The sequence below is a fragment of the Falco rusticolus genome, chromosome 10 (assembly GCF_015220075.1).
Source record: "Falco rusticolus isolate bFalRus1 chromosome 10, bFalRus1.pri, whole genome shotgun sequence".
NCBI lineage: Eukaryota > Metazoa > Chordata > Aves > Falconiformes > Falconidae > Falco > Falco rusticolus.
The window spans coordinates 36,403,278-36,424,799 of record NC_051196.1 but is presented as its reverse complement, the minus strand read 5'-3'; the positions used below and the strand labels follow the sequence as shown (position 1 = coordinate 36,424,799).

General features: G+C 44.3%; 1 protein-coding gene across 1 annotated transcript; it reads left to right on the top strand.

The window, feature by feature from the left end:
* The first annotated feature begins 5,475 nt into the window (after positions 1 to 5,475).
* Positions 5,476 to 18,177, top strand: LOC119154601 (adenosylhomocysteinase-like). Its single transcript, XM_037402376.1, has 5 exons — positions 5,476 to 5,699; positions 6,554 to 6,641; positions 7,577 to 7,694; positions 13,382 to 13,576; positions 17,199 to 18,177. The coding sequence occupies exons 1-5, from the start codon at positions 5,603 to 5,605 to the stop codon at positions 17,328 to 17,330; spliced, it is 630 nt and encodes a 209-aa protein (XP_037258273.1). The 5' UTR covers positions 5,476 to 5,602; the 3' UTR covers positions 17,331 to 18,177.
* The last annotated feature ends 3,345 nt before the right edge of the window (positions 18,178 to 21,522 follow it).

Below are 21,522 nucleotides of genomic sequence, written 5' to 3'. Positions count from 1 at the left end.
AAATATTTAATTTTGAGGGCCAGGTCTTCAGGTGATGGAAGTTAATAGGTCCAAATGCAGTTGACATTTTAAACCATCTGTAAATTTTTACCTCAAGGTTCTTTGTAGCTGGTGCAGAAACTCCTAATCCTCCCAGTTTGAAAAGTCTCACTGCAAATGGGCTCAGAGGACCAGCTTTGAAACAAGAAAAGACTAAGTCTGAAACAAAATGTCTTTTTTTTTCTTCTTTTTTTTCAGGATGACCTAGTTAACTCCACAACCCTATCAAGATCTCCAAGAAAGTTTTTGCCTTTGTGCTTATGTGAAGACTAAATGGTAAAATCTTTATGGCCAGGACACCCTATGTTGCCTATCTTTTTGAACAGTTCTTCTGGTATTTACCATCTTTGCCTAGCTTTCTTTTAATTAGGGTGGGATCACTAAGATAAAAAATAATGTCTGAATAAAACATACCAGAAATCTTGCTGAGAATTATGCATATTGCATAGGAAAAAAGCAGCATATAGCAGAGGAAACTTCAGTGCCTTCTCCTTGAACACCTTTAGCAGTTTGTTTCAGGACCCATTGTAGCTCCTGTTGGGGGGTGTGTGTGTATATTTCCTCTCGACACTGTAGAAGAAAAATCCTTTTTGTCTGAGTAATTTCTGCCTTCACAAGCCTGTGATATGAAGGTGTGTGTATTAGTCCGGTTGCCTGACACTACAGCTGGATTCTGGGCACTCGAGGTGAGTTCTGCAAGGTGGAAGGGCACCGTCTGGGTGAAGACACAAATGCGCTCCTTGAAACCGAGATGTTTGATGGGTATAGGTGTGTTTGTCAAATACATACTCTGGAGTACTTGCTGAGTATCTAATGCAGGTGTTACCGGGGCATTGGGTGTGAAGGCAGGCTAACACTTTGTCCAGGGGGCCAGGTAGCTTCCGATATTCTCCCTGCAGCTGCGCTGCCCTAGCACTGCTCAGGGTTTCTGCCAGGTGAGTGCTGCTGGAAATTTCCTTGTCCAGATGGAACACTTCCCAGCTGCGTACCTATCCCTGGTGGAGACCAGGCCAGGAAGCTTCCAGGAGCCTCTTAGAGAGTGCTGGCAGTCCACTGTCAGGAGAGTTAACACAGGGGTGTAATGCACAGACTTGGTTTGGACAGCATTGGCTGTCCACGACATTGTGTATTTGGAAACACTAGGTACAAGTGTGCTTGCAGTACCATCGGAACTGAGGGCAAATTAAATAGCTGCTTTATTCTAAAATTTGCTATAAGACAAAGGAACATGGATTGTCTTCATCATCTTAAAGATGTAGAAGTTAATGAGCTTGTGGGAAGTCAGATGAGAAGTAGATGTACTGAGGTTTTGATCTTTCCTCTGAACAGACGATGTCAAGCAACTGGCAGACACTGTTGCTGTTGGCTCCAGCAGAGATTTCTGTGGTTGATTGGCACCACAACACTACCAGGTGGACAAAATAGTTGCACCTTGGAAAGGGACAATTCATGAAGCCTTATAAATAGTTGTGTAACTGTAAATGCCATGGGCAGAGCAGGCTGTGTAGCCCAGTGACACCTCCTGCACTTTGTAGCACATTCTCCTCCCACTGTGGCAATTAAGATTTAGTGCCTATAGCTCTAAATTAATTACCATATTCTCCTTTGCTTTATGCAGGAAGTAACTATTTTTTTACCTTTCCAATCATGTAATAGTTCTGCTTACATAGTTTTTCTCTCAATAATAAACATCCCATTCCTCTAGTCTGTGAGCTGCCCTTCCAGTATTACAGTGAAAGTGACTAAGAAACTTTTTTTTTTTTTTTTTTGTTCTTTCGAACTTCCCATCACATCAGTTTTAAAATCCTGGGATAATTTCATTGTGCCAGGGTGCTCAGGTCAGTATTCCTGGGGCTCCCCCCATGTCCCCTGGGACCCCATGTCTGCTCTAGTCCTGGCACTGGTGCTGGGCTGGGGGTGCCTGTGACAGCTCTGTCCTGCCTGTTTGCCTGCCTTAGGTGCTGTGCAGGTGTGAGAATAGTGGAGACCTTGAAGACAGAAGTAGAAGCAGAAGGGATACAGCTCGGGGAGCCCTGTTGCAGTGTGGCTGTGGACTGGTGGGTCTGCACATGGCTGTGGTGGTGCTTGCAGAGTGTGGCACAAGGGTGGTGGCCCCAGCTGGGGTGTTGCTGTATCACCTGCGTGGCACAGTGCTGGTACGCTGAAGGCATCACCTTTTACCTCTGCAGGACACCAGGCAGCCGTGCCTCCCAAAAAGAGCAGGCAGGAAGTGCCTTTCTGAAGCATTTCCACATTTATATCTTCTATTCATCATCCAGTTCTTCTCAGAACCAGAGATCTTCTGTGAAGTGTGTTGTCTGGTTTTAGCTAAATGTGCTCCTCTTTGCCTCCCGACTAAAAGATAACCAGATGCATTCCCATAAGGGCTTTTTGAATGGGATGTGCTTCTCTGGATTTCCAGATGATTCCTAGGGTTGTAAGTCTTATTTATAACTACTGTCATCCATAAAGTTAAATTTCATTGAATGAGAAGTTTTACATAGCAGAAATGTGTGTTTGGTTTCTTCTGTGGCAATGGAAAAAATGTTAGCCATTGCCAGGAAATTATGATGACTATATGGCCAGTGGCAGGTCCTCCCTTAGTGCTTTGTTGGGAGCTGGGAAGAGCAAAAGGCTCACCTGAGGCTTGTACATGCCAGTTTGAGAGCTCAAGCCGGTCAGCTACAAAGCACATTGTTTCTCTTTCTGTAAATGATTAGAAACTATAAAAATATAGATAGATTTCACTGAAGGGAGGTTTCTCAGTTTTACTGAGTGGATAAATTAAAGCTACTGTTCTCTTTGTTGTTTAGGACAGGGTGCCTGTATTTAATGGTTGGACTCGATGATCTTAAAGACCTTTTTCAACCTAATGATTCCTGTGCAGAAATCTGGGAGTAACGCACAGGGAGTAGCAAACTTTGAGTGGGAAGAGGTGGTTTGGATGGGCGCAGCTCTCTCCCTGGTGTTGGGCAGTGTGAGAGGAGGTGCTGCTCCCCACCAGCTGGGCTGCCTGATGCCTGGGACTCACTGGTCCTGCAGTGCTCCACCACAAATGCATTCATGAACAACAGACATCTTCACCTTGCTGTACATAAACGCACAGCCATTTCCCTGGCTGCAGGCAGTCCAGCTGGAAATACCTCTGCTGCACTGGGTGCATCGCCAGCTCTAGGAAATCCACCGCAGTTACCTAATTTCACCAACCTCTCTTCCCTATCTTCCACCAGAACTCAAATTGCAGGGGAAAAACAGGGCATGCAGCCCCACAGATCTGGGAAAAATAGATTACTTAGCAGAAGCTTCACTGGACCTGGTGAAGGTGAAAAAAGTGAAAAACCTTCACTTTTCACTATAAGCTCTGATTTTATTTAGGTGGAGCTTTACAGCAAAAACTTTTAGTTTAACTATAGTTAACTATAGTAACTATTAGTTTAATAGATTTGGTAATTCAGATGTTTCTAAAAAAGCCTCTTGGGTTGACCTCACTTTATTCTAGTGCCAAACAAGTGCTTATTTTCAAGTACTGTTTGGTATCTATGTAGTAAAAGATTTGTACAATCCACAGTTACAGATCTCCAGGATGACATGCAACTGAGATGACACATTCTGCTCTCCCAGGCTGATATTTTCAGTTGGCATTAGGTTCCTATCCTAGTACTTGGAGAGACAGGGAGGCAGCATCCAGGTCAGCACTTCCCTCCTGCCACCCAAATATGTTTTTGGGTGGTACAGATATCTGCATCTGGCACTCTGCTACCTTGCATGGGAATACAATGGTGTCTGAAAGGCTCCAATTGCAACTGTGGGGTTTGGTGAATAGGAATCAAATCTGACCATGCTGTTTTCCTCCATTAGAAGGCATGTAACGCAAGGAAAATCTGCTGGAGGACTAGAAAAGAGGATTACCAACAGGCACTAACTTTGGAATTTGGAGGACTGGCAACACAAATATTCTGAAATATTAATGGCAGATAGGCCTGTGATAACTTAGAGGCACTGAGTCATGAACGTCTGGAGCTGAAGTATAACTTCTTACACATTAGTCCTTGGCCACCTTCTGAGGCTGGGAGCAATGTGCTGCTTACCTTGTAACTTGCTGAGATAATGCATTGGGAGTCATAGCTGCAACATTTTTATACATAGACTTCTGCATTTTATATTATACAAATTTTACTGTTGTAAGCTATAGGCTGAAACCAAACTGTAACATCACCTTACAGAAGCTAGATGGTACCAGTCATAGCTGCAAGGTAGGTCCCATTTGTGCCCCTACTCACATCTAGGTACACAGTCTTAAGATTGCTTATAGCAGACAGTGCTATCTGTGTTAAGTGAAAGCAAGAGTGATTGGTGACCTAAAGCTGTAGAAAGCACAGAGCAGGCTTTGAGACCAGAATTTTGCTGTAAATGGTGAGTTCTTTATACCCATGCCTTGGGGAAGCATAGCACAACTTGTGTAGTCAGACTTTTTTTTCATTTTTAAATTTTTTTTAGATTCTTGGCTTCTGTAACTCTTCAGATAATCAAAACTGTTTATACAGCCCATCTTCCTGGTCAAAACAAAGGGCCCAAGGAGAAAAAGAAGGAGCATTCCAAAAATCAGTACAGCAATATGTGTTTGTGAGTTTAGGAAGATGTTCAAGTGGAATACTGTTTAACATCTGACTTGGCAGGGGAATTTTGCTTTGGAGATTGGGCTGTTAAGCTCATGTTAAATGTTACAGTAGAGGATGCTGTGTGATGGGGTGTTAGGAGCTGAAATCCAGGGGTTCTTGGCTGCAGTGACTAGTATTGTGAATGGCTTCTTGCTGGATTTTTCTAGATCTGAGCAGTGGTGAGGTCTGGCAGTGTTAGTGTAACTCAACCTGGAGGAAGATGCAATTTTCATCTTCCTGGGCTTCAGGAACCAATTTCTCATGGTTGATGTGGGCAACTTGCTGCTTCTGCAGGGTGCATGTGTCTTGCAAAAATAAGAATGCGTGCTAATCATTTGGCCAGCAGTTCTGGTGCTGTCTTGCCTGCCTGTGGCACTTGGCTCAGTTCATTGTCTGATAAACAGCAGCAGAGAACTGGTGATCATCTGGTTAAGGAACTTAAGACCTACCTACCTGTGTATGCAAGAATTGTTTGTGCTTTTATTTGATAAATTCAGATTACCTCTAACAAGCTTTTAACATGTACAAGCCCTAGTCAGTAGACACAACATATATACGAAATACTTCTCATGGGTGTGTGCTGAAGCCCATATCTAGTATAAACTATAGAGATAGAAACTGGATACGTAAAAATATCAAACCAGGTTATTTTTCCATCCCTCACTGTGGTTAAAGTATTTAGCTGGCTGTCAGTCTCCTGGTTTGTAGTACTGATATACAAGTCTGTTTTGTTTCTCTAAGGAATTTTACTTGAGTGACTTTCATCTGTTTGAAACAGCTCCATTTTCTTCCTCAGAGCAAGTTTGATAACCTGTATGGGTGCAGAGAGTCCCTCATCGATGGCATCAAGCGTGCTACAGATGTCATGATTGCTGGAAAAGTAGCAGTCGTGGCAGGTTACGGTGATGTGGGCAAAGGCTGTGCTCAGGCTCTGCGAGGCTTTGGAGCTAGAGTCATCATCTGAAATTGATCCCATCAATGCACTGCAGGCAGCCATGGAAGGTGAGAACTGAAGGAGATGCAGAAATTCATTCATCTGGCGGGGGTCTCTGTGTGTCAGTGTGGAGCAATACATGGTAGTTGGCTGAGAAAGTTTCAGTGGGCTTCAGCCCTGTCCCTGTTGAGGTGAAGGTGATTCCAGTTCAGCTGCAGGAATTCTTTTCCTGTTAGTGAAGGATTTTATTAGTGTATAGACCTAGAAGATGTGTTTGGGGTCAAGGATATAGGACCATAGAGGGGTAAGGCTCCAATTTCATAGTGCTGAAAGCCTGGTTTTGAACGGGTTCATTATCTTCAAGTTGTGCAGCTCTAACCTCCAGTGTGGGTTGTGACTTCACGAGAATATCTCTGCAGTGAAACATCAGGCTTGCCTTCAGTAGGTGTTCTTGGAGAGCAATGCCGTGTGCTCTGCCTTTCCAGCTGTGCTCATAGTGTGCTTTGGCAGCTGTGCTCCTTCTCTCATCTGGGTGCCTCATGTAATTGTGCTCCTTAGTACCAGTTTATCCCATTTCTATTCATACCTGACTAGAACCTGGAGGTGTTGTGTGCACTTCCCTTTGAAAACTTGACCTCCTGAATCCAGTCTGAGTGCTGTGGGAGATACTACACCTATGGACAGAAGAGGTTGAATGTGTAAATCTATGGATTGGAAACAGCTGAGGGATAGATATTTTTGTGCTAAGTTGGTATTCAGTAAGGCAGGTATGCCCACTACCTTGCATCCTCCATAGGTCAGGTGCTGGCACAGATTTCTCTCATGCATTCTTTCTCTGTACTTTTCTTCTTGTAATATTGTATCTGATTTCTAATAAAGTGCTGGTGGTTGGATGGAGGAATAACTTTTTTCTCTTTTTCAGGTTATGAAGTTACAACCATGGAGGAGGCCTGTAAAGAAGGCAATATCTTTGTTACCACCACTGGCTGCACTGACATTGTTCAGGGCAGGTATGGTCTAGCCACTTGCTTTAGTGAAAGCATCCCTGTACAGTTACCTTTTTTTTTTTTTTTTTTTTTAAATACAGTCATAACTTGTCAGCAGTATGGTGAGGGTTAACACACAAATTCTGGACACCAGGGTTTAACATCATTTTAGTGAGAAAATGGGGCTTTGGCCTTTCAGTTCTGTTGGGTGTTGGCACATTGCAATTGCTCCTGCCTTAGTGTCTGATGATGGAGAAACAAAAGGTGTAGAGGGATATATAAACTTTAGAGAATGAGAGCATCAGGGCTAAATTTGTGTTAGGGCAGATAAATGTGAACAGAAGAGGTAGGTGAAGGTTGAAAGTGATTCTGTCTGTGAGTACGTGTAGCAGACTTGAAACTAGTCTGTTCTCAATAAACTGCCCTGCTGGTTTTTTGGTTGCCACTTCTTAGATCTCAATTTATAACCCCTCCACTCTTCACAAACTGATTCCTGTCTTTGCCATTATGACTCCCCATGTCGTAGTGGAAGATCAGATTAAGTGGGAGCAAGTAAGGCCATTAGTCTCCAGAGATGTAGAACTGCTGAAAACTTTAAAATCATGAAGAAAAATTTCTTTTGTTTAGGGCAGAGAATAACTGCAGATATTTCATTTTTAATCAATTAAACAAAATAGCTTTACTTTCCATACTGGGAAGATATTTCCTCTCCAATAACCTCTTTATGTTCCTTGGGAAGTGTCCTTCCTCTAGAAGCTTGAGAGGTTATTTTCCAGTAGACTTCACGTGCCTGGAAGATTACCAGACCCACACATCTTGTGAGAGTCAAATGCAGTCGGTGAGCCAGGCACTTTTCATTTCTCCTTGAGCAGGGCTATGGACCAGAGAATCTTCTGGTGCTGAAGAAAAAAAATTTTGTGCGTTAACTTCTGATATGCTTTTTTTTTTTCTTTTTGCAGGCACTTTGAGCAGATGAAGGATGATGCCATAGTGTGTAATATTGGTCATTTTGATGTGGAAGTTGATGCAAAGTGGCTGAATGAAAATGCAGTAGAGGCGGTGAATGTTAAACCTCAGGTGAGACAGCCCTTGCACAAGCTCTCCTGCTAGAAAGAAGCAATAGCTAATCCGTGTCCCTTTCCAGAAAGGGAGTTATTTCTCTTCAGGTACTCTGTGTTTCTAGCTCTCTGGGAAGCCAGTGTTGCTCTGGGCTGATCAGAGTGGAGATTCTGCTCTGCTCTTCCCCAGTTAACCCGGAACAAGCTGCATGTTGTATTCTTGTGTTCGTATTAAAGCAACCGGTTCCAGCCAGTACCCAAGTGTACAATGTGTTCTCTGAGAGGCACCTGGTATGGATGCATCTTTCTCCGTGTGTTTCTTGTTCCTACTTCCTTGGCAAACAGGAGCCTACCCCTTACTGGTGGTTGTGTAGACAATTAATTACACCAAGTTCATTCCTTACAGGAAGCCAGCTTTGATATTTGGGGTATGGTGAGGAGGTATGGCAATATGCTTTCTTTGTTAGCCCCCAGTTGAAAACAATGCCATAACTCAATTTCAAAAAGCAAGTTGGATGATGAATACAGAACAGACCATTAGAGTCTGCATAAAACTTAAGAACAGAGCCCATAGGCTGCCTGGCAGCTGATCTGAATTTCCTCTCAGCAAGATGCTTGCTCGTGTGCTGCTCTGCACCAGAACAGTCTTGGTCCTGGTGCAGGGGATCAGGATTAGAGTGAATCTCAAGGGAATGTCTTTTGGTATTTTGTCAAGGTTTGAAAAAATTCACACCTCATTATTTTCAAAATGTTTATTTTTACTTGGAGACTGAAGCCTCAGGAAAGCCTATCTGGAGCTCTGCCAAGCTGAGACTTCTTTCCCAGACTTAGTGGCTTCATTTTAGAAACCTGTATAGACCAGAAGTCTTGTGTGGGCAGACAAGACGAGATGTGTTATCCTTGCTTAGCTTGCATTCCCACCATGTGTTTACGTCAAGCTGTGGCTGTAGGTACACAGGAAAGTAGGGATCTAAAAACTTCAGCTCTTCAGCAGAAAAAGCAGAGAAACAAAATGAAACTGAATTAAAGCTGGTTTGTAACACCAGCAATGGGGGAAGAACATCACATAAAGCAAATCAGGCTTTGTCTGACTTGGCATGGGGCTTCCAGTTACCTTTTCAAGAGGGAGCGTGCTTACCAGCAGCAGGATTCTGGGACAGGTTTTCTACTTTTTTAAAAACACCACACCCAAGCATACATCTTAGATCTCAGTCTGGTCTTCCAATTTTCATAACTCCCTGTGGCTTATTGGCCACCCACATCAAACTCTTCCTAAGCAGTTGTGAGAGTATTTTCAATATTCTGTTTGCTGCTAGGACACTATGTGGGCTCAGCTAGTTATGAAGTTATACCCTCAAGTTCTCACTACATTCAAGTCTGCTCTTGCCCATGACCTTAGGGTGGAGCTGACTTTACTCAGCAGCTCTTGTCCTAGAGGAGCCTGTAGCTAGCTGCTTGCTTGCTGGTAGCTTGGATTTTAAAACTAAAACTGGACTGCTCAAAAAGTAAATGTTTTTGAAGGCTAAATTGGATGTTAATATGGTAACATGCAAACTACCTGCACGTGGCCATTCAATGTGGCTCTTAAAAGTCCATATGAAAAATTGTCACTGTTGGCAGAGTAGTCCCTTTTTCTTCATTTACCTTCATATTGAATGTGCCTGTCTGTCACAGATGTAATGGGCACAACGAGATGTAGTCTAATCCAAGGTATGAAAACTCTTAACAAGTTTATGATTAAAACTAGTGTATTACCTTTCAAAAAGGGTGGAATTGGGGTCAAGGTTATCCATATGGTTTAATGCTGAAGACCTACCTACCTTCTGACCTGAACTCTCTGATCTATTATATAAACTGCTGGTGTCACAAGCAGGATGTTCAGAGTGATGCAAAGGAGATACCAGCTCACAGAGCAAAAGCTGTGAAAATAGCTGCTCAGCGTGATGTAGGTGCCGCGAGTGTGTTTGCCTGGAAGTCATTAGCTAAAGTTTGTAAAAGGTGTCTGACAGCCCAGAGTGGACTACCTCTGTCTCAGCCTGATGCACAGTTAGCTGAAGCTAAGAGGATTTGCTGGTGGAAATAGCACTTCACCCAGGGGCTGTTCTGGTACTTTTCCTTACCCACCTACTGGTTGCCACTGGAGCTGGGTTGTGCCTGGAGGTAAATCTGATCTTACATGGCCATGCAACATGTTCAAAGCTTTACTGAAGTGAGTATGGCTTATGGATGTGTACATTGCTAAGCCAAATAAAAGCTGGTCTGTGACTCAGGTTAGTTCTTGAGTTTTGTTGACTTCTAGCAGTGAATCTGAAGCAGCGTTTGAATCTCCAGTTGGATTCTTAGGGGTGTACTTGATGCTGTAGGTAGCTACACTGTGCTAGTGGTATACCCCTCTGCTCCATTTTGTGTCTGCTTCAATTTCTTGTCACTGAACACTTCAGACCTGCATGATGAGTTAAAGAAGTACCTGCTGAGCAGGTGTGATGTGAACAAGTTGTGTGTAAAAGCTTCATTATTTTCATTCTCTGTGCCTAGTAGCTATGGATGCTGGGCAGTTGAGCAGGAGTGGACTAATACATATCATAAAAGCTCACTTGTTTCAGAAGGTGGAGAGGCAGGGACTGGGCAGCAAAATGTGACTTTAGAGCCCCAAATTCCATGCTTGAAACAAATTAAAAAGGATTGAGTAGATGTTTTCTGCAAATGCGTGTTCTGGAAGAGTTAGGCAATAACTAGGTTTAGAAGCAAGCTCCCAGGAGGTATTCTGCAGCTTCCACCACCTGCATGGGCATTTGTCTGCATGTGCTAAGACCTTTCTCTGGGCAGTGGTGATGAGTCATTACAATAATTGATAGAGTTGTTCTTATACTGAAATCTGGGAAGGAAACAGCTGGTGTGCCACTTAGGCTGTTACTCCTTTCTCAGATTCATTGAAGGGACACTTAGGTTGTCATCTTGTCTTGTGGGGGCCTCCAGGGGAGGTCAGTGCTGTGTTTTAAAGGTGTGAAATCTTGCACTTACCTTTAGTGGAACACAGTTTTTTCACATCAGTGTTGTGGGTGTGGTATCCTATGTTTTGTAATATCAAGTACTAAAAATATTAAAATTTTTGCTAAGACCTGGCAGCTTTTTTTTCTATATCCTGTAGGAGGGGGCAGAATATAGTACAGGAACAAAACTCTAACCTCCTATGAAGACATCTGTCTCTTGCTCAGAGGATTAATACCAGAGCTGAGAAGTGCTAGGCTTCAGCTAGAGGTACCGAGTAACTGTGTAAGTGTCCAACATGGTAGTTTTCAGTACCATATGGTCTCCATTTACAAGTGGTGAGCTGGTGTAAGTAATGTTTAATACTTGGGAAAGGAAACATCTTACTGTGCCATTCTCACTCATCTGTTGCTTTCCAAGTACAGTTAAGGAGGAAATAAGTTTTACTGAAATGCTGGCAGGTTGTTTTGAATATGGGTTTGCACTGCAGTCCTGCTTACCTGTGTTCTGGTGTTAGAGAGACTGATGTATAGCACAAGCTCAGCCCTAGAGGGGAAGAAAAGGTCAGGGTGGGATCAATGGGCTTTGGTTGTGAAAACAAATTATTTGTGTAGCAAGGTGTGGAGGGAAGTGTAAAACAGCCAGAAAGTGCAGAGCAAGCTAAATGCTGATGGGGAAAGGGATGAGGCATTTGTATAAGTGTGGAGATGAACTTAATACTTGGATAACTTGAATTCTACTTCTGTAGCAATTTCTTGATTTATGAATCAGCCCGTTTATGTACCTGTAGATGAAATGTGTTTCCATGGTGCTGACTTAAGCCTCTGCTGGTGCCTCTTCTACTTTTCTGTGCAAAGACATTAATCTGCATTTTCTACATTACCCTGTACACTGAATGACTCGTCAGCAGATTGCCAAACATATGCGGTTCTATGCACAAGCCAGCAGCTGTGCATGTGCAAATTGTGTGGATATTGTATGGATATAATATTTTGACACCTAAACCACCCAATTCAGACTTCAGAACTGAAATGCTACTTAACTGCTACCTTGTAGTAGTTTTAATCTGTAAATATAATATTCTATAAGTAGTGTTCTGCTTTTTGGCTGCTTTCTTCTTTCTTTCTTTGCTTCCACAATCTTAAGATAGCCCATATGATATTTTTGCGGGACTGAGAGCACTGCCACTGGTGGTCCACAATGGAGATCGCGTCCATAAGAAATATTGCAGCTGCTCAGTGGAGAGCATTCTTATTAACCCTCCCTTGCTGTACTGCTCTTAGGAGATATTAAGAATGTTATTTAGGGCTTCTGTTTGAGGTGGTTACTGTCTGCATATGAAAACACAATCTGTTGTATGAACCCAAGAAGTAGAAAATAGTGCTGTGATTGAAGCATAGCTGGAGAAGGCAGGTGGAGGCACAGACCTTCTCTTAAGGCAAATACCTGTTCTTAATGAAATGGTTTGTGTTGGTTTACTTGTTAAATCTCTGCTAAGGACTTGCACTAAGATGTTTTGTTAGGAGGTGCTGGTGTTAGAATTAAAGCTTCATCCCCTGTAGCTTTTAACTTACAGGCCAAAGCTTTAAGAATAAAACAGTAAATGAAGTGTGTTTTACTTCATATTAATATTGACTTCATATTAAAAAAACTTTTGAGACTAAAAGTATAAATACAGCTGTGGGGAGGGACCCTTGTAGGTCTTTCACAGTTGCTGTGCTATGACAGCATAAGGTAAATGGTTGAAAGCATTAACCTTTGTCAGAGTTGGTCGTTGATTATCTTAAGTCTTACCAAAGGTTTGCTTTGCTCCCCTGTGCTTGGTGTGACACGAGCCATAAATACCAGTGGACACTGAATATTCTTGTAACTCCTAGGGTGTATTGTCATTTCATTCTGGGTTTCAGTATTGTAACCTCCTGCATGGGTGAAAGCAGGGGAAAGAAGAGCTAGTGGGGACTGGAAAGGAGAAGCAGAGTTAACTTTAACACTGCAGGATCCCAATCTGGCCCAGACAGCTGAGGCACATGTTAAGTGACAATATCTCCTGAGCTGTGTGGGACTCTCACACAGAAGAAGGCCTGTCTCCTTAGCTCACCTGAGACTTGATCTTGTGTGCAGAGTCCTGTTGTCCCCAGCATAGCTTGGTAGTCAGCCCGAGTGGAGGACCGTGCCTTTGGTCCCCTGAGAGCAAAGAAGAATATGCCAGAAGCTGGGACAGCTGTTTATTATACTGTAAAGCGTTGGCCTTACGAAGTGGGAAGAGTTACAGGGGAGCAGTTTCAGCAGGCTGAGGACTCTGGCTCTTACCCATTAGATGCAAAGGCTCTGGGCGGTTGCATGCAGAGGTGTTTCTTCTCTCCTGTCTCTCCCCACCAGTTTCAATTAGGCATATATTGAACGCATTTTACTGCTAGCAGCATGTGCCCCACCACAGCTATCTGAGACGACATGCATATGGGAAAGCCAGAAGAACTGGATAGCTGGTTAAATATGAAACAGATGCTAAGATTTATGTTGTGTGAAGCCCAGAATAGCTACAGGATTTGCAAACACTGGCTGGGAATTGAGGGAGGGGTGTCTCAGTTGTAATCAAAGTCTGTGTGGCAAGCCCTTTGCTGAATTGTTGATGTGGGAGGAAAGCCCACAAAGCTTTGCATGATTTAAAATGCTCTTTTCATCCTGGCATTGCACCGCTCTTGCTTTTTTCCCACCCAGGTGGATCGCTATACCCTGCGCAACGGTCGTCACATTATATTGCTAGCAGAAGGCCGACTGGTCAACTTGGGCTGTGCCATGGGTCACCCTAGCTTCGTCATGAGCAACTCCTTCACCAACCAGGTGCTGGCGCAGATCGAGCTGTGGACCCATAGTGACAAATATGCTGTCGGAGTCCATTTCCTGCCGAAGAAGGTGAGCTAGAGCAGCAGGAAGATGCAAGCTTTTAAGGAATCCAGCTTCAGGTGTGATCGTGTAGATTTGTTTTATTGGTGCCTGAGTTAATTTTGCTACTGAATGTTGTTGTTGCAGGGAGCTTCTGTCCCTCTGAATGCTTGGCTTGGTGATGCTGAGTCAAAGTGGGCTGTTTCTTGGGGTTAATCTGTTGTGGGAGAACTGGGACTTGTCTGTCCTGTGATAGGAGTGTCCAGTTACCTTATAGCTTGATCTGGGGCTCTTCCCTAAGGTGGTGGGAAACCCTGTACTGCCTCAAGGTATTCGGGGAGCTTCTCCCAACCAACTTGTTCCTTCTGCTGAACGTCAGCTTCACAGCAAGCTTCACATGCCTGTCCAGCAGCCTCAAGTTGAGGGGCAGAGTTGAGTGTGGAGTGAATCTAGGAACCGCTTTACTGTGGTTGATCATCTGGGTCCCATTTGCACCTAGGCAGAGCTTATCACAAACTGGTCCTAATAGATCATTAAATACTAATGACAGTTCCCTCAGGTTTCCCTTTAAACTTGTCTCTGCATTCTTTGTTCTTGGAAAAATCTGGATCATGTCACAACTCGCAGCTGCCTTTTAAAAAACTAACCTGGTTTAGTTTTCCAAAACAAGCCTGAGAATTTGAGATACGGTCATTGAAAAGGATGCTGGACTTAAATCCCACTGCCTTTGGAGTGCAACCAGGTGTGAGACTAAATGTGGAAATATTTTCGTTGGGAAGTAAAATGTGTATGTCTGGGCTCTTTATGAAGTGTTTGCTGAAGGACTTAAGATTCCAAAACCATCTGTTAATGATCAAGCAAAGCACACCAGAAATACAACGTAGGAGTTGATCAGCAAGCTGACACACAGTCATCTTCAAAGGAAAAGTTTTGTTGACAATTATCTCCAAAATGATAGTCCAATGTTGCTAATAAAATGTAGCTTCATCCTCTTCCTAAATAACAACTTTTAGTAAGGACACTTGATCTGGAAATGAGAAGTAATACCCAGGTCAGTTAGTTACAAATGGAGTTGCATGTTAGTGGAGCATATGGCAGTGGTCCCTTCAGGTTCATATACTGTGACAAAATGCTTTTTTTGCCATCTGTGCTCCATAGAAAATTTCAAAGAATAAAGCAGTTGCCTTGTCAGAACTAACAAAATATGGGCAGAGGAGCTTTCTCTGGTAATTTTCTGGCTAGTACCTTTCCGTTTTCTGTGTAGTAGCTTTGAGGTACAAATGAAGAATTGAAGAATTACCAAGTACCTTACATTGCACTTTCTTTGACTGCAAGGATATCACTTTGATGATCAGCTATTACAAACATGCACATGTTTCTGCAATGTGTGTTCCCAGAAATCTGGGCAAATTGTTGTGTCCATGTTTGGACTAAATCTGTCCATCCTTATACTCGGCTATCTGATTTTAAGGTAAGAATGTCAGCTTACCTTCATCTAAATTTACGTACCTTTTTATCTAAATCTTGAAGTTCCCAAGGTGAAGCAGTTGTGAAACATCTGTGCTGCAGTTGAGAACCTGATTTGGGAAGTGTCGGACTCTGCTCCTTTTCAAGTGGGTGTGTTGGGAGAGGGGTCCGCTGGAGTCAAGAAATTACTCAATATGAGTTATGTATCTTGCTCATCCTTATTAGCTTCTAACACTTCTTATATAGACTCGATACACAAGCATGTTCCCAAAGCAAACATATAATTGGTTATTAGCCCCTAAGCACACGCTGCTCTCACACCACTAATTATCATGATTAGAACAAGCATTCTGTCCATGCAGCTACTTGAGTTAGCTATGTTTTAGCCTTGCGGTTTGTTACTCCCTTTATTCCCATTCCGCTCCCTATCTCCCTTGGCCTTGCACCTGTCTTCCCTAACAGCTGCAGCTTGTTACAGCCACAGCCTGTTAGCACAACAAGTTACTTGGTCTCAGGATTCAAGAATAGATCAAGGCCACTTTCTGTTAACTTCAGCACAACAAACTTCAGCACAATTCTAATTCCAGGCCTGGATTGTGCAGATCTTTAGGGATTCTGTGGCCACGCTTCTGCAGCCATTCTTCTACATGGGTGCAATCTGTCTTAAACTTGCTGGAAACACAGCTATCAGATCTTCACGTGTCAGTCTAGTCAACCAGATACATATTCAATTTTTAACCCTCCTGGGTTTTTTCTGTCAGGATCTACTAAGCTTAAATACTTGTTTCCCTTTGAAACACAGTCCTTCCAGTTAGCTTTTCTTTCATGATTTTTCTGACACTTACGTAGCATTTAGTAGCTTTCATGGTTCACTTCCACATTCTTCAAACCACTTCATCTTATGTTTTTAATTTTGTCTTGTACATCTCTGGCTGTGTTGGCTCTCACAAGATGTTGGCAGTTCCATGTTACTTACTGTGAGCAGGCTGAGCTGTGGTGACTTATGCGCTGTGTAGATGTAGCTTTTACCTGGCTCGTTACAGTGGGATTACTTCAGAGTAGTTCTTACCACGCTCCCTTTGAGTAGGAAATCTAGCACTAATTATTGAATCATTTAGGATGCGCTGATTCACACAAGCTGAAGATCTGGCCCTTGAATATTTTGTTGATTTATTGCCCTTCAAACATGCAACCTTTCACATCTATTGATTTACTATGGGGAAATATTGCCAGTCTTTCCCATGCTGCTGGAATTTAGATTTACCTTGTATCTGTTTCCTTAGCAAGGATTACTTGTATTTTGCAGTAATTACAAATGGTGGTCACGCTTGTTGTTCTGTTGTAACTTGGGAGCACCCAATCCCTTCTTGCTGGTGTCCTTTCTATCTTTGAATAGCCTGTATGGCTGCACGTTCCCCTCTGACATAGCAGCTAGTTTGCCATTTTACTGTTCGTGTTCTGACTTTTCTGTACCTATCTCTTGTAGCACTTAACTGTCTTGTAACTTCACACTTCTTTCAATCCCTTGAGTTTGCATGTCTGCCTGACATCTCTGGGATAAAGCGAGTATATCAACATTTCTGAGCTGGTGTCCCTGCAGCCCACCTTGTCTTTATTCTTCATGACAGTGCGAATAGATACTAGTGTTCTTGCTGATTTACTGATTCTTCATACATGTACCCCTAAGATAGGATATCTGGAAAAGAGATGCATTTTTTCCCCCCAGTATTAGAACTTACCTGAAATTGTAAGATTATAGTCTAGTATGTCCAGGTGTCTTTTGTAGTGGAAAAATGACTAGGCTTTACCATTCTACTACACTGGATATTATCTCTGAATAGTTTGATCTCCATTCTTGTTGGATGGATGTGAATGTGTAAATGAGATTGAAATGAGCTTGATTATGTAAAGTTGTCTGTCTCATTAAGCTAGACTTGACTCCCTCAAAAGTATGGGCTTTTCCATCTGAACATAATTCTGTGCTCAAAGCAGATGCTGATGTGCCCAAGCAAGTGAGGGATGCTGGCAGGAAAAGAGCGGTCGGTCTGTTCGTCTGTGTCAGCCTAAGCTTTCCTTAGGGCTGCTCTTGGTTTTCACATACTTATTTCTCGCTATTGACCATGACTTGCTGAACTAATAGGATTCTGTTCTGCTAATGTTCCTGTCTCAATATTTTGTTTTCTAGTTGGATGAAGCCGTGGCTGCTGCTCATCTGGATAAACTGTGTGTGAAGCTGACGAAGCTGAGTGACAAGCAGGCCAAATACCTAGGCTTATCAAGAGATGGGCCATTCAAGCCAGACCACTACAGATACTGAGCAGGTGGCACTACCCAAAGACCAAAGTGCAGGGATACAACCTTCCAAAGCTCTTGTGTGTGCTGGGCGTCCGAGAACAGGCCCTTTGCTGTACCCCTCTCAGTGCTGCAGAACCCCTCCCCTTACAGAGGGAGCTTCAGGGCCTTATTTGTTAGTGAAAGAGGATCACTGACTCTTGGGATTGGCTACTTAGCTAATGCCATGGTGGAAAGGATCCTACACACCTTGTACTGGCTCCGAATGTCCCAATCGGGGAGCAGGGCAGAAGACTGCTAAATGACAAGACTAAGCATTTTCAAATATGTGACTGACAGCCTTTTTGAACAGACTAACCAATAAAATGGGAAAAGGTTTCTACAGGGAGATGCTTAATGCCATGCCCTGCTCAAATTAGATGAATCCTATTAGGAGGCTAGCAGTGTCAGGCTTCTCTCCCCAGAGGTTCCCTAGCTGAAGTGCATGTTGCAAAACTGGAGGAAGTATGGAGGAGTATAGGTAGCTCGGTCTCCTTTCTGTAGAATCAACTTAATCTCCTTGGAGACTTGGAGCTGGAGTCTTTTTCTGGGTGAATTTACTCCATTGGTTTTGGTTAGAACAAAGAATATTCTGTGCTTCTTCCACACCAAGGAGGGGTGAGGCAAGAGTGACTCTTTTAGCAGCCTTCTAGTGTGTTGTGAACAGCTGGGAAGCCACTGAGGGGATGTTGGTTAGGTTTAGGGACCTTGTTTGATCCTCTGAAAACACCAGCAGCACACTTCTACCCCCAACTTGATTTTTCAGTCGTCATGTCTGCTGTATCTTGTTTGTCACTTAAAGTGCTTTTATTAAAGATCTGACTGTGGCCTGACTTGTTTTGTATTGTGAGATGCTTTGGGTTTTGCCATGGATTTTGTGTGATCTTTAAGCTACTGAAAATATCTAATGTATCTGCATGGGGTTTTCTCAAGGTGAGAGCCAGTGCTGTGGCTAGCCTGCATCACATAGCTGAGCTGGGAAAATCTGCTCCTCAGGTTATTTCAATATTTGAAGGGCTGAAACTTACAGAAAAACACTCTTGCCCTCTGCCTACACAGATTTTTATCTCCCTTTGTCATGGAAGTCCTCTCTTGCCACTGTCCTTTTCAGTGGACCCCAGACCGGGTCTGAAACAAAGCATCACTGCAAGAAGGAAGAGAAGTCCCTAATGAGGTTCTAGCACAGCATTTTTGTTAATCACACTCATGAAAATCTGATTTGCTGCCGAAAATACAGAGCAAGCTGACAGAGTGGCAATTTGAATTGAAACATGGCTTGAGTTGATAAAATGTATTTGGGATATATTCTGCTAGATGTGTTTCATTGGTTGGAGAGGAGTAGATCAAACACAGACAATAATAAAAACACTGGCAGAATTTCTGTTCCTCCAGCTCCCTGCAGTGCAGTTGTGGTTTAGTGCTGCCTGGAGAAGAGAAGCAATGCCCAGTACCTGTCAACAGCGTGGCTCTGAACTGGCAGCACTAATGCAAGATGGCATTTGAGATTTTTGTTCAGCTGTTGTTGTGCACCATGTAGCTGTTGTTTAGGTACAGCTTAGCAGCCTTTTGCTGGATGGGGTCATCTTACCCCTTGCTATGGTATGCGCTGTGCTTTGGTGAAATTCATGTGTTGCTTCAGTTTGAACTCTTCCCCAAGGGCAGTTTTGAATACCCTTTACAGTAAAGTGTGCAGGTTTCGCTTCTGTTTCTGAAGCCTTTCAGAATCGGTGGAAGACTTTGAAACATGACATCAGGTGTAGCAGCAGCAGAATTCCTTTAAAAGATGTTAAATTGTTGTTTCATGTCCTGGCTCCCTGCTGATGTCTCAACAGGTGTCTGACCTGTATTGAAGGAAAAGTGTGCCAAGGTGGCCAGCAACATCCTGGCTTGTATCTGAAAGTGTGGCCAGCAAGGCCAGGGCAGTGACCGTCCCCCTGTGCTCGCACTGGTGCAGCCGCATCTGGAACCCTGTGTGCGGGATTGGGCCCCTCGCTGCAGGGGGGATGCTGAGGGGCTGGAGCATGTTCAGAGCTGGGCAGGGGGCTGGGGAAGGGTCTGAGGCACAAGGCTGATGGGGGGCAGCTGGGGGGGCTCAGGGGGGACCTTGTTGCTCCCCACAGGTGCCTGGCAAGGGCTGTGGGCAGGGGGGTCGGTCTCTGCTCCCAGGTAACAGGCGACAGGACAAGAGGAAACAGCCTCAAGCTGCACCAGGGAGGTTCAGATCGGGCACAAGGAAAAAGTTCTTCTCTAAAAGGGTGGCCAAGCACTGGCACAGGCTGCCTGGGGAGACAGTTGAGTCCTGTCCCTGGGGGTGTTGAGAAGACCATAGATGTAGTGCTTGGGGACACAGTTTAGTGGTGGGCTTGGCCGTTAAGTTTATGGTTGGACTTGATGATCTTAAGTGTCTTCCAACCTGAATGATTCTGTTAAAACACTTGGCCTTATTGCTTGCTTGCTTTTCATTGGCAAGAGATCACAACTGTTACTGAGAGTTTCACTAAATCATTTACTACTAATTCTTAAGCTGTTTTCTCTTGTCTTTTTATTTTTAATCTACACACAATTAATTCAGTATTCAGTCTAGCCTGAGGTCAATCATCTTGTTTCCCTGGATATGGGTGGTCAGTCCCGCTGTGATTACCTCACCGGGGTTTTAGCTGGAGCTGGTGAACGAAGAACGATCCCACCGAGGAGAGCCCAGCACCTGCCGGTATTGAGGCTTGCGAGTGCCCCCTCCCCAGCACCGACACCCCAAGCACCAGCTCACGGGTGGCACACATCTGGCGTGGTGAGTCATATGGCAGTGACAGAGTCCAGCTTTCCCCCCGTGGGGCGGCGCAGCAGATGTGCCAGGGAGGGGTGAGGCGGGAGCCGCGGGGTCCCGGGCGCCGTGCTGCGAGCGGAGACCTTCGCGGGGAGGGGGCGAGAGTGCCAGGCGGGCACGAAGGCAGATTTCATACTGGGCTTTGTGAAGCTCAGCAGGTCCTGTGTGGGTGAGCGGGTGGTGCACTTACCTTCGCTCTTGCACCCAGCCCCCCTGGCTGGCGCGGCGCGGGGGCTGTCCGGGCACGGCTCCGATGAAGCCCTTCGCTTCATCAGCCACTTTCTTAATCCTGTTGGCGGGCTCATTTTGAAAGGCAGAAATAAAAGTGAGATTTCCAGCTGTGCATAAATGAGATCCAGTCTGGGAGAGTGCACACGGTGTGTCAGAGGAATGCGGAGAGGTAGCGTGTGCTCTCTTTCATAAGCTAGGAACTGACGCTGATTACAGCTTCCCCCTGCCCCACTGTCCCCCAAATACTGGCCGAGAACTGGGAAATGCCAGAGTCTGCTCTAGTTAGTATCTTTTCCTCACATGTAGCTATCTCTAACTATTAATTTAACAGGGGGTTTGAAGTAGATCAGGACACACCCCCCACCCCCCACCCCCCGTAATTAAGTAATGCTAAACCAGACCTGACTGATGCTTTTCCACACCGGGAGAAGTTCTCGTTTAATGCAATGTCCAATTTCACTTTAACGCCTTCAGTGGTTTCCTCCAGCCCCTGCCTTTGGTGCGGTTGGGCTGCCCCAGGCTGGGAACAGGCGCCATTGCCTCGGGCAGCCTGCCCCTGCAGGTGGTTGACCCTGGTGGTAAAATGAAATTAATGATGAAGGATTGTACTCCTGGTCTTTAGACAGGTCTCTGACTTGGCCAAGAAAAGTAATCACCTATTTCCTCAAATGTCTTTCAGATTACTTTTCTTTTGAAGTTTTTGGTACTGTCACCAGTGAGAGCCCGATTCTCTTTCAATCACGGCCGCTCCTGCTGCTGTTTTCCCTCCGCTGGCGAGTCAGCAGCACTAAGAGAGTACAGGCTGTACCGATTTTGCCATTTATCTGAGCTAGATGCACAAGTCTCCGTGACGTTTAAACAGCAACTGATCTGCCACACAGTCTTGCTGGGTCCTGCTCGTTATTTTTTGCCTGGTGGGATGCTCTGTGTGATGGGGACTGGGAGGCGTACGGAGCCCCGGGGACCGTGGCACCAAGGGCGGGTGCATGAGTGTTCTGCTGTGACTGTGATTCATGACTGAGCTTGTTCCCGTGACAGTGCTTCTTGATATGAAGCTTCTTAGAAGCTAATTGTGGTTTTTAGCCTCTGGGGCTTTTTCATTAAGATAAATCAAATGCAAATG

Excerpts from the sequence above, each read along its gene's own strand:
- LOC119154601 (XM_037402376.1), top strand. The coding sequence starts at position 5,603 with ATGTGGGCAAAGGCTGTGCTCAGGCTCTGCGAGGCTTTGGAGCTAGAG. Across the intron at positions 5,700-6,553 it reads ACTGCAGGCAGCCATGGAAG|GTTATGAAGTTACAACCATG; the intron begins GTGAGAACTGAA and ends TCTCTTTTTCAG. Across the intron at positions 6,642-7,576 it reads ACTGACATTGTTCAGGGCAG|GCACTTTGAGCAGATGAAGG; the intron begins GTATGGTCTAGC and ends TTCTTTTTGCAG.